We start from the raw sequence: 19,190 nt of genomic DNA on the forward strand, positions 1-19,190 counted from the left end.
TTCTGGGGCCATTTGGGTGGATTTTTCATATCTCTGGCTCCCCCTGCTGGATTTTGACATGTGACATCTCTTTCTAACCGTCAGAGCCAATGGAATCGAGGGGAACTCCCACATAGTCCTTATTTGGTCATGTGTGTGTGTTAGGCTGCTGCATTGCCAAGACCGGAAGCAGCAGCCACTCTGGTGGCTACCATTAGCAGCTAACTTTTGCTCTGCGATTTTTACATAAAAATGGAATTATGGATTATAAATAATTCAAATCATTGCCCAGAAACTTTATAAACCTATGGATTAACCGATTCAGCCGCGTTTTTTCTAATTTTAATGCCATTGAACACGTCTTTTGATCAGATTAACAGCTACAGTGAGACAATCTCCCTAGAAGCTACGTAAAGGTATGTGTTGTGATGTCTGTGTTTGCTTCCCCTGTCGCAAGTTCGGATAACTCAGTGATGATACTATGTACCTAAATAATCTGTGGAACCTCAGCTTTAATCGGATGTCTTGTATGTGCAGCTACGATAAGTACTTTTATCTTAAGTTCTGTGCCAATGTCCGTTAGCAGTTTTCGCTAAGGGGTCATTTAGATGCTTCTTATGAGACTTGTGTTTTGTTTTGGTAAGAATGGTTTATATCGTCAGTTAGCTGAGATTATTTCAATTAATCTGGTATAACACATTAATAGGTTCTTAAATATTAAGATCCCCTGAGACACAGTGTCCTGAAAAAAAAAACAGGGTCCCCGCCGGGCTTAACAGGTTAAAACAAAAATGAGAACTATATTTCAATGAGTAAAGTTTAAAGTTTTATGTTATTTTCAGATTCTTAAAATTATTTTTTAAATAGTATTGTTTCAATTATTGCTGAGTTCTCTAGTGATACCTGTCCACTTCCTAGAGCTGTTTGCACCTGTTTGGACCTTTTAGTGGCCACTACAAACAGAGCCTAACAATGGTCACATTATGAAAGTTACTACTGATGACAGAAGGAAAGGAATAAGTAATTGGAGAAAAATAATGAATGCAGAAGCTGTCCTCACAAGGACTCCCTGAACGGTTTGATGAGTTGTTGAATCATAGTCTGTCCTTCACAGTCACCAGAGCGAAGTCAATTTGTTCAGTTTAATTAGCAGTGACATTCCAAAGTGGCAGTTTGATTGACATGCGTCAGAACACTTACTATATTATTTACTGCTCGTATTATTACCGGTCACTTAAGTGCAAAACCTGTTTGAGAGGACAATCTGTATAGGATACTGCATCAAATTAGGATTTGTATCGTTCTACACAGACTCTCTCTCTGGAGCAGTGTGCAGCTACTATTCAGCACCCCAGGAGCATTGTGGGAGATCGGTGCCTTGCTCAAGGGCACATCCTCAAAGGAAATGGCACATCTGGCATGTATTTACAGGCTAAGATACTGCTGCAAAGTGTGTATATTGGCATTTGGAAGCAGCCACAGTCTTTGCGAAATATGATTTCTAACCAGGAGACCAATTTGTTGTCATTTTGAACTTGTCACATGGACGCTCGGCCAGAGCCCATTGGCTTACCCTTTTAACACACTGTGAAGCCATAAGCATGAAACCATTATTCTCTATTACCCTCAAGGATCCAAATCATGAAATCTGATACAGTAAGTCTTGTTGCCCTTTGGTTTTTTACCGAACACGAGCAGCGCTCTCCTGGGTACAAGACATGCATTTATTTGGCCCACCCCCTCTATCTCAAATACCTACCTACTTGGACTGTGTTGCTCTTTTTTACTACATCAACACATTAGTATGTTTCCCAGCTGCAGAATGAAGAAAGGAGGTATTGAGGAGTTGCTCTGAGCCCCCTGCTGGATATGTTTACATTGGAGGTAGTTGAGAGCCTGATTTGTCTCAAAAAGATGCAAAAGGGTAACTTGTGTGTCAGTATTCGACGCAGGGGTCCATGACGCAATGTTGGTAATTGACCAAATGAGTGGATTAAAATTGGACTAAAATTCCAAATGAAGACAAGGTTCAAGCCTTCTTTCCTCTATGAAGTTTGACCATAAAAATCCCAAAATTGTTGTTTTATTCCAAAGGCAACACACAGTTTTTCTATCACTTAAAATAGTCTTTCATTATGTTTATTTATATTTTCTGGGCCAATGCTGCGTTAATATTACATTTAACATTAATTTCTCTAAAGACATCTTTTTCAGTCTTTCATCATTTGTTTTTCTCAAGGTTACATATAATTAAGTTAACAAAACAATTTATTTTCACTGTGTCACAACCAATTTGACACTGTTGCCCATCCAAATGTAACATGACCGCAATAATTACTCATGACTTCAAGTCACAAAAGTGCTATTTCTGTTCAATTAGCAAATGACTATCCTCTGAAACAAACATTGTTAACTGTGGCCTTGTTCTAGCTTATTACCAGAATAAAGTGTACATCTGAGTGTCACATTTGACCCTGAATAAAGAATATACTGTAGAACCACTGTCACGGTCTAATTGTGTGAAGACTTCACCACAAACACATCGTTGTTTGAACCCGGCATTCATCTCTCAAAAGCACTGCTTGTTGCTGAGAGAAAGGCATCTCTATGCTATGAAAAGAAACACAAATCCATATATATCACACACACACACACACACACACACACACACACACACACACACACACACACACACACACACACACACACACACACACACACACACACACACACACACACACACACACACACACACACACACACACACACACACACACACACACACACACACACACACACACACACACACGCTTACAATATCACATGTCTTGACAATGACCTCACACACATACAGGCCACAAAAGGCTGGACTTTTAATGTGACTGTACACAGTGCTGCCACCCGGCACTCAGACACAACTAGCACTACTGTTGCTGCAGTGCTGCGCCCATTCAAGGGCTTTTTAATGGACTTCTGCCTGCTGCCTGTAACCGAGGGTAACTGACTCAGTGACTGCTCAACTCAAGCCAGCGGTACTACCTTACCCTCAGCAGTGATTCACATATTTCTCAGAAACAGTCAACATCGCCCTGCCAGTGGATTCACTCATTCACAACTAAACGAATTACTCTGAACATGACTCAGTAATTGGTAGATTCAGAAAGAATTCCTTTGTGGGTGCGAGGGAATGCTTTTTCCGAAGTAAAGGACTGCTTGTAAATAGAAACGTGTATTATATGTCATTAGATTAGAAGAGCTCACTCACAGTTTTTGTGAAAAAAATTAATGTCTTAATTAAAACAGTACCGCCTTATGCCAAGTCATCAGGATGACAATGCATTAATTTTATGAGGATTTTAATTCATTGATTTATTTCATATAACTTTTTTATGATTAACATTAACTTGATGGCAGTGCGTACTCCGATCAGCACTCCCAGTCTCCGTAACACGGCTAATGAAGTGCTTGACCTTTTGCGACTGAAGACGCCCACTCAGCTGCTTAAACTCCAGCAAACTATGTCAGCAAACAGTAATTCCAATTACATTGGATAATTACACAGATTGCTTTTTCTTTCCAGCCGAAAGAAAGATGAAAGCAATTGGAAAGGTATACAAAAGGAAACTTTGCTCTTAGTTTCTAAAAATATCAAAAAAAGGCTCATTGATGTGAAGCAGAGAGGGATTGCCTCAGTGGAGTATTGTTTTGTTACAGGAAAAGTTTTATCCTGCTTGTAAAACAAGTATTCTAAATGATTACATCAAAGTGTTTACAGATTTAATTAAAGACTTCACAGAATCAGTCACGTTGAAGGCCACTTCTACCACAAACAGAAAGCATCACAGATTAGAAATGTCAGTGTTTTCACCATAAACTGTATTCACTGGAGCCTTAGCATCAACATACATGATGAATGATCCAATGAAAAGCTCTTTGTACGACAGTTAGCATCAGGAATGAAAAAAGGGTCCCCAGTGATCACTCGTGATAAGATTTCACTACCTATCTCTATATGCAAATAAAGATGTACAATATTTCAATTTCCAAGACCAAATCGGATGCTGTTTTGAAAAATGCGTTATAAATAGAGCTTGGCAATATATCTGTGTTGTATTGATTTTGTGATATGAGACACGGTATGGTCTAAAACTTTAATATTGGAAGTGTTGTGTTTTTCTGGTTTCAAGGGCTGCATTACAGTAAAGTGATGACCCTTTCTTAACTCACCATGTTGTAAATGTTCTGTATTTTCATTTACCAAATTCGTTATTATATAAAAAATACCAATGGTATTGTGTTAGTACTTTGTGAAAGCATTAACAGAGAACCATACAATATTGTCACAATATCGACATTGAGATATGCCCTGCACCAGATGTACCGGTGCATACCTGACCGGCACACCAAACCAGGACGAAACAATTTGTCCTTTTCAAATATCTGCCAATACAGATTAAATCCAATTAACAAACTAATAAAATCTTTACAGACCATCAACCTTTTTACATGATTGAGAATTTCTTGGGATAGCTCTACTTTTTGTCCCCTTAAATTGGACTCACTGCAGACTCAACACTAGACAGGACATGCTAATTAGTTAAAAAATCATTTCAATATTCCTGCCGCACACAACATAACCATCTTACACATACTGTCAAATCTGTTACTAAAGCTTTGATACTTTCTTACAACTACACAAAAAATATGTCTGGTCAAATGTATCTTAGACCACCTTGGCGAGAGGTACCGGTACTCGTGATTGTGTTTGGTTAAAATTACACTTGTATTTCCTGCTGTCCACCTCTGATCTGATTGCCCATGATGCATTCTAAATAATTGGTTTAACAGGGTCTCATGAAGAACACAAAAGCAAAATAAATGTCCACATATCCCAGAAAAAGAATGTAGTGGCCATCAAGACGATGTGTGATTCAGCCATTCAATTTTCCGCTTTGCTGAACATGCCTCTTGGCAACAGTGTTACAGTAACTAACTATGACAATTCGCCAAGTATTTCTGTTGTATATTTTGACACATATTTACACATTACAAAAGGAAAGGTCACCGCCGTCAAGCTTTCTTCTACTTTGTGTTTAACACCGCAGGTTTAAATAAAGTGTATAATTAACTTGTTTAACAGCAATGCAGGTTTATGTTGGGGACATTGTGTGGCTCTGATGAAATCTTCCCGCTCAATGAGAATGGATGTCACTGTCATTGTAGTGGTGCTTGTTACAATAAACTAGAGAACATTACATCAGTCAGTCACCTCTAGCAATTTTTTCCTCATTTGGTTTTAGTCCTTTGAAGTAATGCGTCACTCTATAATTACTACTGAATGCCATCAACTGGAAGCATTTGCGTGTTTTGATCATTATAATAATTAAGCCTGAAAATTGAACTACTGTTTATACAATGTTCAGATTGGATAACATTTCAAGCACGCTCACTTTACACCATCCGCATGTATATGTTGTGTTCACTGCAGGGGAATGTTAGTGTCAGTGCTCCAGTTTGTGTGTGTGTGTGTGTATGTGTGTGTGTGTGTGTGTGTGTGTGTGTGTGTGTGTGTGTGTGTGTGTGTGTGCGTGCGTGCGTGCGTGCGTGCGTGCGTGCGTGCGTGCGTGCGTGCGTGCGTGCGTGCGTGCGTGCGTGCGTGCGTGTGTGTGTCTTTATAAATCTGTGTAGGCGCCATAATGTAAATTTACATACCAGCAGGACAGGCGCCCTCTGACATAATGAGTACTTCAGACTGCTTTTTGCAGGCATCCCTGCGCAGGAAACACTCGTTCTGGTAGTTCTGATTGTTGGAGCCGCACACTGGGGCATAGTCATTGTTGCACTGTGGAGAGGAGAGAAAACAGGAGAGAGGGTGAAGGGTAACAAGTCGAGGACGACACATGGAGGCATTCTGAAAAAAACGATTCTGTAATAAAGTGTTCAATATTTAATTTCACGATAGATGCCATTGTTTCGGAAAGGGTAAGTACTTATTTGAAGTGCTTGAACACATGCTCTTTGCGAGGCCATGGTAAGAAGTTAACTTCATTTTATTGCTGCCACTAATAAATGTTAAACTGAATGTTAAACGCACCAACTTTTGTTCACCCTATAGAAAAGCCAAAAAAAACCTACAAATGCGATCTAAGAATTAAAAATCTAAATACACATAGCTTACAATTGAAAAGGGAAATCAAGATGTAGTTGAAAATAGACATTATTTTACCTTTTTTTGTATAAAAGTAGATTTTGTTTCGCACACTATTTTTTTTTAAACACTAAACAACATAAAATACAGCCTTTAATCTTCATATGATATACATTTATCACAACACAGAGTTCCTGTACAAAGTTAAACAAGCAAAAATTCTACATAATAAAGAAACAAATTAAATCAAACACGCTCGATTTCTATAACAAATGGTAATGTCATACAAAGTAGAGTACATTGTTTAAAGGAAGGGCAAGGCACCTTTCAACACAAGACAATTCAAAGTGCTAAACAAATAATGAAAAACATTAAGAGCATTAAGATATGAAGAATCACATTATAAAATGATAACTATAAACATATAAAACTGGTCATTAAAAGGCGAAGAGAGCTTTTGCGATGCTAACTTCCAGGTTGGTATAAAAAACGAAGTCATATGGTGCATATGGAAATCCTCGAAAAATAACGTCAAACCACACCCTGGCTATCAAGATGAAGCAGACTGTCAATTTGAATCTTAAATTATTGACAAGTAATACCTGTGTAGGATTGTTACTTTGTTGTTGCCTATTTAGCCTTTTTTCTTACCACATTTTTGATTCACATTCTTTTAAATGCAGCATTAAAACCCTTAGAAATCTGCTTCTAGTGTGGATCATCTGGAGCAGCAGCAGGTAAAGTGACTTGCTCAAGGGCACTGAGTTAGTAATGGCTGCTATGCTACAAGAGACCCTTAACATTCATTCCCCACATGGTTTGTTGGCTTCAAAGCAACTCTAGATTTCTCACATGACTGATGTCACTAGAGCGCCTGATCTCACAGCCGTTTTCCTTTTTTCGGGCCGTGGAGGAGAGATATTCATTTGATTTAATATCGATTCCCCCGTGCTACACGGCAGGAATAACAAACGTGATTATTCAATTGAGAGATATTCCCCTCTATTCCCTGGGAAGAAGGAAAGGCTATCAGACGGTCCAGAGAAATTGTCGCTCGGCAGTCACAGCCCATATCATGATTTAATTTAAAAGTGCTGAAAAATGAGCAAAATGTGAAACTGTGTTGCTGCTGGTTGTGACATCACAAGGACAAAGGGGCTCTTTGGGTGTCCCAACAGGACTGAGGCTAAGGAGCTCAGGGCTCTTTGTCTCCACTGTTGTTCCCCTTTAAATCTCTAATGGATTGAACTGGAATCTGTTCTCATCAGTGTGTGACCTCGCAGAACACTACATGGCTCACACAAAAGCACATGACTACAGACAAGCATTACATGTGTACAGACATATGACACTCCCATGTACAACATGCTAGATACAGGCTGATTGTACATCCACACTAAGCCAGCATGAAAATACACTACATTTTTCCATTCTGCCCTTGACTCACAGTAAGCCGTTTGAAGACATTCGCCAAAGTAAATGGATTTTAAAATGTCTGCCTTGAGTTTTAGTTTGAGTGGCCCATGGTGGTGGTGGGGTTATGGTATGGGCAGGCGTATTTTATGGACGATGAACACAGGCCACTCGATTCACAACATTACCCTAACCCTAATCCTAACCCTCACACCAGATACTGACTGGTTTTCGGACCCCCCCAGACCCCCCCAATAAAGCAAAAATGCATGTTTCAGAGTGGCCTTTTATTGTGGCCAGCCTAAGGCACACCTGTGCAATAATCATGCTGTCTAATCAGCATCTTGATATGCCACACCTGTGAGGTGGGATGGATTATCTCGGCAAAGGAGAAGTGCTCACTATCACAGATTTTTTCAGATTTGTGAACAATATTTGAGAGAAATGGTTATTTTGTGTATGTAGAAAATGTTTTAGATCTTTGAGTTCATCCCATGAAAAATGGGAGCAAAAACAAAAGTGTTGCGTTTATATTTTTGTTCAGTGTAAGTGTAACCGATCACGCAATACGGTCTTGTCATTGACTTAGAAAACATTTTGATCATTAAATAGTGATTTAAGTCAGTGGTTCTCAACTGGTGGGTCGTGAAGTCAAACCTTTATTTTGGAGGCCCGATTTTCTAACGCTGTGCATGCAGTAGTAGCTAGGCGTTGGACTGGAAGTACCGGAGACCATAAACGGTTTTGATAACTTCTGTCACGTAGCGATCATCTTCTCAATAAAACATCGTTGCTGATTTTTTTTCAAGTCCGGCCAATCAGAATCAAGATTGTTGCCGGAGGTCCCCACGGCGAATAACTTTGCGGTATAACTATTCTTTATACATCCATGGGTACAACTTCAGGTAAAAATGAACACATAATGAAATATGACCCCCGGTTTGATGATTGACAGGTCACAGAACAATGGGAGCTATCTACCCTTACCCACAATTTAAAGTAAGTCACACAGACTATCTCCTCTTTACTCTTCTCTCTGTGAGGAGCAGCAAGTTCAGCTGTCAGAACAAAGTGAAACACAAACAATGGCATAAAATATTATTAATATGCCGGGTAGTAATATATTAATTTATTTTCTTCTCAGAGTGTACCAGAATGCATAGTTTATGTTAGTATTTCTCAAAATCTCGGGTTTTCAGCATGTGTGCCTTTTGATGTTATACAGTTCAGCTATGATTCCATCATCTCATGAAACCTTTTTAAAGCATACTTTTGTTCTGTGAAGGGATATAAGGGATATATGCACTGTACTTCACTTTAATTCATATTGTAAGCTGAAAAGCGTATATATTACAGCATGATTTTTTGTTGAATACATTTGAGTGGTTCAAAATGTCGGGTCGCGATTTATTGACAAAGTAAAAAGTGGGTACCGAGGCCTGACCAGTTGAGAACCACTGATTTAAGTGACATTTCATCCAGCAGTAACTGTTCACATGGGTAGAAATACAGATGCACAGGACCTATAAACATTCACGTTTGAATACACACATGCATTTTCGTTACGGAGTGGTGTCAGAGCGAAGACACTGCCAGTTTTGGTCAAAGCGTTGGAGGTTCTGTGCTCAAGGGTACCTTGGCAGTGATCAGGAGGTGAACCGCCACCTCCTCAGCTACCAATCAACATATTTTATTTCAGGTCCGATCAGGAATTGAACCGGAGACCCTTCAGTACCCAAGCCAAGTCCCTACAATCTGAGCTACTGCTATTATATTTTGGGGGGAAAAACTCAACAAATAACAAACATTTCACCTCTGTGCTGATGCTTCGAACCTGTCCAGTCTTTTATATCTCTGTCCAACCCGTTGTACTCAGAAATATTTATCGTATGAAAGCCTGTCTCACCAGTTGAAACTTCTCTATAAAAGCTGAGAACTCAAAAATATAAATACAAAAAGGTCCACAAACATATGTATATCTATCTCTTGTGGGTCATAATAACAAAGCAGGAGGTCATTTTTTGCTTAAGTTTATGGGTTTAAGTGCCCCGTGATTGCCCATGATACTCTTCTACCAAGTTTCATGAAGATCAGGCCAGAAGTCTTCCTACTCTTCCTGACGAACAAACCAACATACCAAACCGAAAAATAACCTCCTTGCGGAGGTAAAGAAAATAATATTCTTACGTTCTTCAATTTTTCTTCACTATTTAATGTCATAACACAATTCCGCCTACTCAGACTTTTGGACTCTAGTAAAGTCCACAAAGGACACCAATTCTGAAAGAACATATTTGACATCTTTGATTATGTTGTAAGTTATCAGATATCTTAGGAAATTAGGCTGTATTAGAACATGCTCGACTGATCGTAGAATCAGCTTGTATCGCTCCTCATCAGAGGTTGGCTGAGAGTTCTGTTGTTTCACCACCAACAAAGAAGAAGAGATTCAGCAACTTTCCTTTGGTTTAGGTGTTTGAGCGGAAAGACTTGAAAACAGTAGTGTGAACACACATCGTTTTCACACAATAACTGCCTTTCAAATGTAGCTGGCTTAGTGAGAATGTCATTTGAGACCCACACAGACACACACAAGGTCTGATGGCCGCAGGGAGGGGCGCTAAAATAACCACACCATCGATTCAGGAGCATCCGAAGGATCCTGTGTGAACACTGTCTTTAACCAGCTGAGAGGGAGAAAGATGGCACACAAAGACAGTCAAAAGAAAAGGAGGAGGAGTGAAGAAGGGAAGGAGAAACCGCAAGCATGGCTCTTGATCAGAGAGATTGAGACACAGGAAGTGAAGAGGGTGTAGAGAAGACGAGAGGCAAACACCATGAGTGAAATTGGGCTTAAGGGGGAGAAGAAGTCAGTGGAAATGGAGAGTGAGTAAGAGGGGGTAATGGATGTAGAGAGAAATACAGAAGTGAGATGTAGACGGCCACGGGGAGAGATTGAGGCCTGGCTCAACAAACTTGGCAAGATAAAAAAGAACCATAGTGCCTGAAGGAACCACGGCACGCAAAGAAAAGAACATCACAAAATAAAATATAAAAAAGAATGAGGGGAAGAAACGGGGACACGGACAGACAGAGAGGAATAGAAAATCCCCTCAAAGGGGAGAATGAAAAAATGGCAACCCCACAAAGGCGCTTGGAATAGCTTACTACAGGGCCCGCACTTTTTTTTGCCATCCTCTATCCCCCCCCTCGCTCACACACTCTCCCATCTGGCTCAGGCTGTTCTTAACCTGGGGCCTCTCACTTTATGCCAGGCATGATGCAATGGAAGGGAAAGCTGCCCGGCAGAACCCTACGGGTATCTTTTTAAGAGAGCCTTCTTTTGCATTAAAACGACCCCCCACCCCCCATCTCTTGATCTTCTCCAGTATTTGGCGTTCCCCCCTTGCGGAAAGGAGAGGAGTGATGAGAGGATGGCTGATTTAAAACCTCTGTATCCCTGAGGAGGACGTGCAAGACGGGTGCAAATTACAGTCTTACCCAATATTCCTACCAGGGTTTGAAGGAGGATCCTGCGTCTTAAAGCATCTCTTTTATATTTTAGATGAACTGAGCGATTTAGACAGGTATGGGGCGGAAATAGATTGCCAAACAGAAAAACAAGACAAGACATAAAACATTGTCTTTATATTGAGTCTCTCAACTGATCTTGAACCGGCCTACTTGAAAAAACTTGACACTTATCTGCCAAGTTCTTATTTATTCATCTGGGAATTCTCTTGACGTGACAGTGAGGAAGGGTGCGAGCTGAGGTTATGGATTTCAAACTTTTCAAAGTGACTTGAGTTTCTCTGCGTGGCAATGCTTTACACAGCACATGACCATATTAGAGACAAAGGCGTTCTTGTTGAAGCCCTTCGTCGAAGCTTTGATCATTGAATTCCTTGATAACTGGCAGCGTGTGATGCTGGCGGTTTGCTAACATAAGCTTCGTCAGCTGTTGCACTTTACCGTAAGTCGGGGCAGGAGGACTGTCAGCTAAATGTTAATGGAGGAAAGGAGAAAGGGGCCAACAACAAAGAAAGTCTGGAGATGTGTTTTTGAAAGATAGGGGAGGAAGTATGTAAATGAGACAAAGTGAATGAGACAGAAGGTGAGAAAATGTGATTCTTCATGGTTCTCTGCAGACAGGGTAGCAGGGGCCATCGGTCAGGCCATATGGTACGGCCTTATGTGCCCGCTGGCTTAAGCTCCGCAAAAGTTGCAGACATTGCCCCACACCTCTGCTGTGACAAAACCTGGACAGTGGCGTAGCATCTCGACCGAGAACACAGCAAGAGGTGTCAACAGTCCTGTGTTTGTGTGCTCATTTTCTTTTGTGTGTGCACCTGGTCATACAAGTATGTTCTCTAGTTGCAGCATCCGTTGGGCATTTATTTCCATTCTTTAATTAATTTTATAGCCTTTCCAACACATTCTATTCTGTGAAATCTTCCACTATCCTCCTGCAGGGGCTGCTGTGGTTCTGCCTTCCCTCAACTTCCAATAGTTAAGCTTTGGGACTGCAGCCAGGACCTGTTGTCTCTCTACCTGCCTGGGAACGCTGCATCACACACACATGCACAGACAAATGCACAACTACAGCAACCAGCACTTTTTTCCGTATGAGCATTTTGTAGAAATGCACAAAAGCAAATAGGCATCCGCACCTTACCAGGTCACAACACACAACAACCTTGCAAAACAAGCCCAACAATCATCATTCATTTTGTGCCTCTAACAGCTCCCAACGCTGACTTCACAGAGCGTCCGACATAACTGCCGGCTGACAGTGGGGGAACAAAGACAGGTGGTGGGAGGAGGAGGAGGAGGAGGAGGAGGAGGAGGAGGAGGAGGAGGCGGAGGAGTAGGGGGAATGCAGAGTGAAAAAGCAGGTTTGAAGAGTGAGAAAAAGGAGGGATGTATACGGGATGGAGGAGAAACGAGATGTGGGGCCAGCATGGTGGGGGAGGGTAGAGAGGAGTTAAGAAGGGTGAGATTGAAAGGTGAAAAAGTGGAAGTGATGGAGGCGGAAGGATGACAGGAGTGTGGCGAGGAGAACAGTGAGGGGGAGCGGCGAGGGTTAGCACAGCAGAAACGGCACGACAGGAAACCGTACGAGTTGGAGACAAAGGAGAGGAGGGATGCAAAGTGAAGGCGAGTGCACGCATCAGCGTGACTATGTATCGGAGGGAAGGAGCCTGCCAATTTGAGGGGTAGAGCTCTGCGAAATGCAGCCAGAACAAACATGACAGCATATCAGCATCAATGAGCGAGAAAACAAATGATTCAACGGTCCGTCCAACGGAGCCCCGCTCCAGCCCAAACCACGCAATCTGCACATATGCAAAAATGATCATCGCTCCAAGCAACAATTAGTCAGACATGCCATTGGTGCAGATTGGAGTCACACTGAGGTGTGTGTGGACTGCAGCACAGCAGGGGGCATCATATTGGAGTGAGATATCAACTGAAAACATTTGTTATAGTTTGTTTTTAAATAAGTATTCTACATACAATAATTGTCATGAAATGTTTAATTGTAAAGTAAAAAGCGGAACTACAAGTCAACATTCTAACAAATAAAGCTTTGTATTCTGAACCGCATGCTGGTAAATATGCAGCTCCCTGACAGCAGAATTTGATGCAGTATGATGAACAAGTCAAACTTGTATCACTTTGTCAGCTCTTTAATCAACACCTGTTCATTATATGTTCATTATAATATTTTTGACAATTATGTGGTTAGTTTACAACCACTTTTTGACTCAGTATCAGTGCATCTTAAATATTTATCACCAATAAACAGCAAGTAAAAGACACTACATAATTGACTATTTTGCAATCCATCTGGTAGGACAAATTTGGCAGAACAGTAGGTATTTGCAGCTACCTTAATGAGATCTAAAAAATGCTGTGCTCTCAGCTGGGAGTCCCTTCAGACTGATGGTCCCTGCAGTCTGCCCCGTGGGTCTGATGCCAGGTTAATAGTACTTTAAATACCTTTTAAAGGGAGGCACCCAGGGGGACAGCTTCACCAGGTGCCTAAAGCTCTTTTTCAGATGAGGTAACTTTGTGTATTTGTTTCAGGGCTGAACCATTTGGAGATTTTTTTGGAGCAAATACCTCAGTATAAAAATTGTGACGATTTGTTAGCGTTGACTTTTGGTGCCCTCACAAATAACACCATAATGAGACTGTTAAGAAAAAGATCCTCAGTAATAGAACAAGTAGAAAGACCACATCTATATCAATGTAGTATATATACAGGACTGTCTCAGAAAATTAGAATATTGTGATAAAGTTCTTTATTTTCTGTAATGCAATTAAAAAAACAAAAATGTCATACATTCTGGATTCATTACAAATCAACTGAAATATTGCAAGCCTTTTATTATTTTAATATTGCTGATTATGGCATACAGCTTAAGAAAACTCAAAAATCCTATCTCAAAAAATTAGAATAGTTCCTCAGACCAAGTAAAAAAAAAAGATTTATAACAGCAAAACACAATCAAACATTTGAAAATGTCCATTAATGCACTCAGTACTTGGTTGGGAATCCTTTTGCACGGATTACTGCATCAATGCGGCGTGGCATGGAGGCAATCAGCCTGTGGCATTGCTGAGGTGTTATGGATGCCCAGGATGCTTCAATAGCGGCCTTTAGCTCATTAGCATTGTTGGGTCTGGTGTCTTTCAGCTTCTTCTTCACAATACCCCACATATTCTCTATGGGGTTCAGGTCAGGGGAATTTGCAGGCCAATCGAGGACAGTAATGCCATGGTCAGTACACCAGTTACTGGTGGTTTTGGCACTGTGGGCAGGTGCCAGATCATGCTGGAAAATGAATTCCTCATCTCCATAGAGCTTTTCAGCAGACGGAAGCATGTAGTGCTCTAAAATCTCTTGGTACACAGCTGCATTTACTCTGGGCTTGATGAAACACAGTGGACCAACACCAGCAGCTGACATGGCTCCCCAAACCATCGCTGACTGTGGGAACTTCACACTGGATTTCAAGCAACTTGGATTTTGCTCCTCTCCAGCCTTTCTCCAGACTCTGGCGCCTTGACTTCCAAATGAAATACAAAACTTGCTTTCGTCTGAAAAGAGGACTTTGGACCACTGTGCAACTGTCCAGTGCTTCTTTTCCTTAGCCCAAGTCAGACGCCTCTTCCGTTGTCTTGAGTTCAGAAGTGGCTTGACCATGGGAATACGGCTATTGTAGCCCATTTCCCGGACACGTCTGTGAACAGTGACTTTTGATACCTGGACTCCAGCTTCAGTCCACTGTCTTTGAAGCTCCCCCAAATTCTGGAAGCGACTCTTCTTCACAATGCTGTTAAGGCTGCGGTCATCTCTCTTGGTTGTGCAGCGTTTCCTGCCACATTTCCCCCTTCCAACAGACTTTTTGTGGATGTGCTTTGAAACTGCACTCTGTGAACAGCTTGCTCTTTGAGACATTTCTTTTTGTGTCTTACCCTCCTGATGGAGGGTGTCAATGACGGTCCTCTGGACAGCAGTCAGATCAGCAGTCTTCCCCATACTTGTGATTTAGTTTACTGAACCAAGCTGAGTGTTTTTCAAGGCTCAGGAAACCCTTGCAGGTGTTTCGAGTTAATTAGACGATTCAAGTGATTCGTTGAACACCCTACTAGTATACTTTTTCATGATATTCTAATATTTAGAGATAGGATATTTGAGTTTTCTTAAGCTGTATGCCATAATCAGCAATATTAAAATAATAAAAGGCTTGCAATATTTCAGTTGATTTGTAATGAATCCAGAATGTATGACATTTTTGTTTTTTTAATTGCATTACAGAAAATAAAGAACTTTATCACAATATTCTAATTTTCTGAGACAGTCCTGTATATATATATATATATTGCCCAGCCCTACTATGTTTAAATATTTCATCCTGAATGACACACTGTAAATGCAGTAATTTGCCGTAGCTCTCATTTAATCCCAGGATTATTGAATATTATTAAATTGACTTGAGTATATAATGACAATCCACCAGACAACCGCCACGATAGATACAGGAATCTCTACTCTTCCCGCTTTGGCTTGACCTCACTGTCTGTTTTGAAGAGTGTGGACACAGCACCCTATCTGGCCTGGGTCAGAGCCGTGCCATGCTGTCCAGATGACATTCCCCAAGATGTCTGCTTTACATGTCATGAGCCCAATCTTATTCCAATTACATTCTTCATTACTATCTGCTGACACCAAGGCTGGTCTAAAAACATACATTATAAAACAGCTAAATGGCACAGTTAGAATGCATTGGCCTACATTTATATTAGTAAAACCACAGTAGAAATTAGGTTTCTTGACAGTTGCTCCATTTGAGAATAAAATAAATAAAAGACAAATACAAATAAAAAATAGAATACAAATATGAATAATAACATAACAAGTTAAATAGAAAATACAAATAAATAAAGATATGTAAAGGAACATAGGAAGTTAAACTAAAATATCCAAATATTTATATAAACGTGAAATAAAAATGTGCAGATTGTTGTACTACAATAAAAACGGTGTATTAGTAGTAAAACAATATCATAGCTGAATTGCAGAGTTTAAAATGGTTTGGCTGCTGATGGCAAAGTAAGCAGCCAAATCAGTAGTTAGCGATGCGGCTTCTACTTTCTTCCCATATATGCACAGTGTACCATGTGTATAACTGGCCAGAACATGAGCAAACAGATGTCCCTAAAGGAGGATCTGCATCTACAAAGCATTCCACCAAGACAGCAGGTGCTGCACTGGTACTATTCCTGAGCTCTTCCTGTGTTATTGCAAACTGCAGGGGGAGTCAGCAGCAATCCTCTGAGGCAGAAGCCAACGTCCATGGCTAATTTTGAGAGCACAGATGCTGCATAAAGATGAGTGGCTGAGCCTCTGGAGCCTTGTTAGAGGGTTCAGTGTGTGATCATTACATAAAGGGTTACAATACATAAAGATTTGGGGAAATTCACGAGTGGAATTTCAAACAACAGCGTGAGTGTGAAACTGTCCGGTTGCTTACTTTGGACAAACTCGGCAGAAAGCCAAAGTTGTGTTTGTGTTCAGGTAGAATTCAATATATTGTATTTCATGCCTGCACTTTGCAATGGAAAATTTGCCATGTATCATGTTCCATCATTGTCAGGAACACATCATTTCAGTCCAGTGTTTCCTCTACCATTGTGGGGCTGCGCCCCGCCAACGGAGCCCCGCCAACGGAGCCCCGCGCCCCCCCCCTGAAATTCAAGGGGTTTAAAATAAATAAAAATGTATTTTTTGTATTATTATTTTTTAAATATATATATAGCACCAAATTGCAACTAATCTATATCTACTGTCACTTTTCAAAAAATGTTGACCCTAAGAAACACTGATGCATTCATCAATAACAATAATCCACAGCTCCTCTCTCTGCTCCAGAGGATTTCAAAAATATAGGCAGCACCCCCCCAAAGCAGTAAACCTAGGAGAAACACTGCAGTCTTCTACAGTCTTAGATAGGCTACTTGAGCTCAGGACAGATCCATGTCCCGTATTGAGAACTGGCTAAGTGAAGCGTATGTGAAAATAACAAAAAAAGAAACGGAAATAAATAACATTGATTTCTATCCCTTCGTGCTTTTCCTCTTCAGTACACATTCTACAGGGGTTGATTAAACATCATGAATAAGAAAACATCTGTACAGATCAAACATCATTGACTCTCAGCGGTCCATATGTTGCCCCTATGGAGTACCATGTCCACCACCAGAAGCTCCACAACCAACAATCACATCGATTAACGCAACTAATAAGCTACAGCCATTCTTTCTACACTGATGGCCAATCACGAAGAACCTGCAGGTGTTCCACAATCAAACAAAGTTGATTGTGTTTATTGACATTTCAAATGACGTTGGTTTTAGGGACTCTGGAAGTGGAAAGACCAAATGTGAATATACATGTACGTATATGTTTTCTAAAAGTGTATTCTAGGGCTGCAAAACTATTCAAATGTTAACAAAATCGCCAAATGGGCTTGCGTAATTTGTAAATAACAATAAGCGCACTATTTGGTAAAGGAAAAATATGTCCAAATATCATGCTACAGACTTAATAACAAAAATATTTGTTGGTACATTTCCTCAATATTATATATTTTGTATTAATAATGTTTATAATGTTTCAAAAGTTTCATATATTTGCATAATAATGTTTTCTTCCAAATCTTGCAGAACCTAATTTGAACAACATTTATACAGATATAATGCAATTCTTAAAGGAGTGACCATCTATAAATGAATTAAGAGTTATGTAAATATTAGATATGGATCTAAGAAAAACATTTACCCTTTGAGTTGCAACACACTTTATTACTATACCTAATATAATAATAGCTGACATTAAACATTGAGGTATTATTATAGCACTTAGGCCAGTCTGCAAGTTTTCTTTTCTATGCAAAGGCTCTTTTTCACAGAGTGAAAAAATATAATAATAATAATAATAATGCATTTTATTTATATAGCGCTTTTCAAAACTCAAAGACGCTTGATATACGCTTGAATATGTCACTGTACAAGTGCTGAAGTAATGCCAAATGTCCAAGGTTATAAATGATTCACTAATTGTCATCAACAAGAGATTACAGGCAACTCCCATTCTTGAAAATATATTCTAACATTGTCCTCCAGCACAAGATCTCCAGATCTCCCTGTCACGTTGCATTTAGACAGCAGCTGCACAAGTATCAACAGAGGCAGTATCACAGGCTCATGATATGACTGGCTCAGTTGGGCAAAAGCCGAGTGCTGCTATGCTAAAACGACAAGGGACTGGTGCGTATGCAGCTATGCAATACCTCTGAGAAGGCCTTAACTGAAATGGACTCACTGTGGCTGCCTTTCCGTCAGCGACTCTCAGTCCCAGGACGGCTACTAGTGTGGACTTACATCCAGGCTGAATGCCTCCACTCCCTGTGTCTCACGCACAAGACTAATGTTTAAATAGGACCATCTATCTAAATGACAGGTCTGCAACTTAAAACCTGTGCAAAGTCCATGCTGCCTTAGACTCACCATCTTAAGCATGCTGTGTCCACCACATGGCTGACTCTGAACAAAGACTTCACCATCTTTCTTCAGCCACAATGTTATACTATATAGTCCACACAATAAAGTGTGTCAGTAATGATGTATTCTTGCAGGTCGACCAAGACAAAACCCTTGACAAAAGCAATAGTATTTCACCATTTCATTTTGGAGTATTGTAGAAAATAAGGTCTGTGGCAAATACGCATCTAGTACTTACAGGTTTTGTTCAGCAGGATAATCTCCACATGTACTGTATATTAACACCACGTTGATATAGTTGAAGCGTAAATGCAAATGCCAGAAGTAAAAAATGAAAAAGAAAGTTATTCTATATACAAACTACATTAAGGTCTCATGACATTTAGTAATCGTATTTAGCCAATGGTTAGCAACACCGTTTTGTAACATACATAAAAGGTTCAGAAATTCAAGTGTGGGGTTGTTATTAGCCTTATATTGACCACAGACCATCATTACAGGCGAGCAAAGGAGCACTGAAGGTTAAAAATGCTAACTAATTTCCGGCTTAGGTCTCATACTGCATCAGTTTATAGTC

General features: G+C 40.3%; 1 protein-coding gene across 2 annotated transcripts in view; it reads right to left on the reverse strand.

Moving 5' to 3' along the window:
* LOC307030687 (tomoregulin-2-like) overlaps positions 1-19,190 on the reverse strand; it is a 120,808-nt gene that overhangs the window by 69,870 nt on the left and 31,748 nt on the right. For both annotated transcript variants that reach the window (XM_079667268.1, XM_079667267.1), the window contains exon 3: positions 5,692-5,821. In XM_079667268.1, coding sequence (XP_079523394.1) covers positions 5,692-5,821 — 130 coding nt within the window. The remainder of the gene's footprint in view (positions 1-5,691; positions 5,822-19,190) is intronic.

This window comes from Notothenia rossii (genome assembly GCF_949606895.1).
Source record: "Notothenia rossii genome assembly, chromosome: 2".
NCBI classification, from domain to species: Eukaryota; Metazoa; Chordata; class Actinopteri; order Perciformes; family Nototheniidae; genus Notothenia; species Notothenia rossii.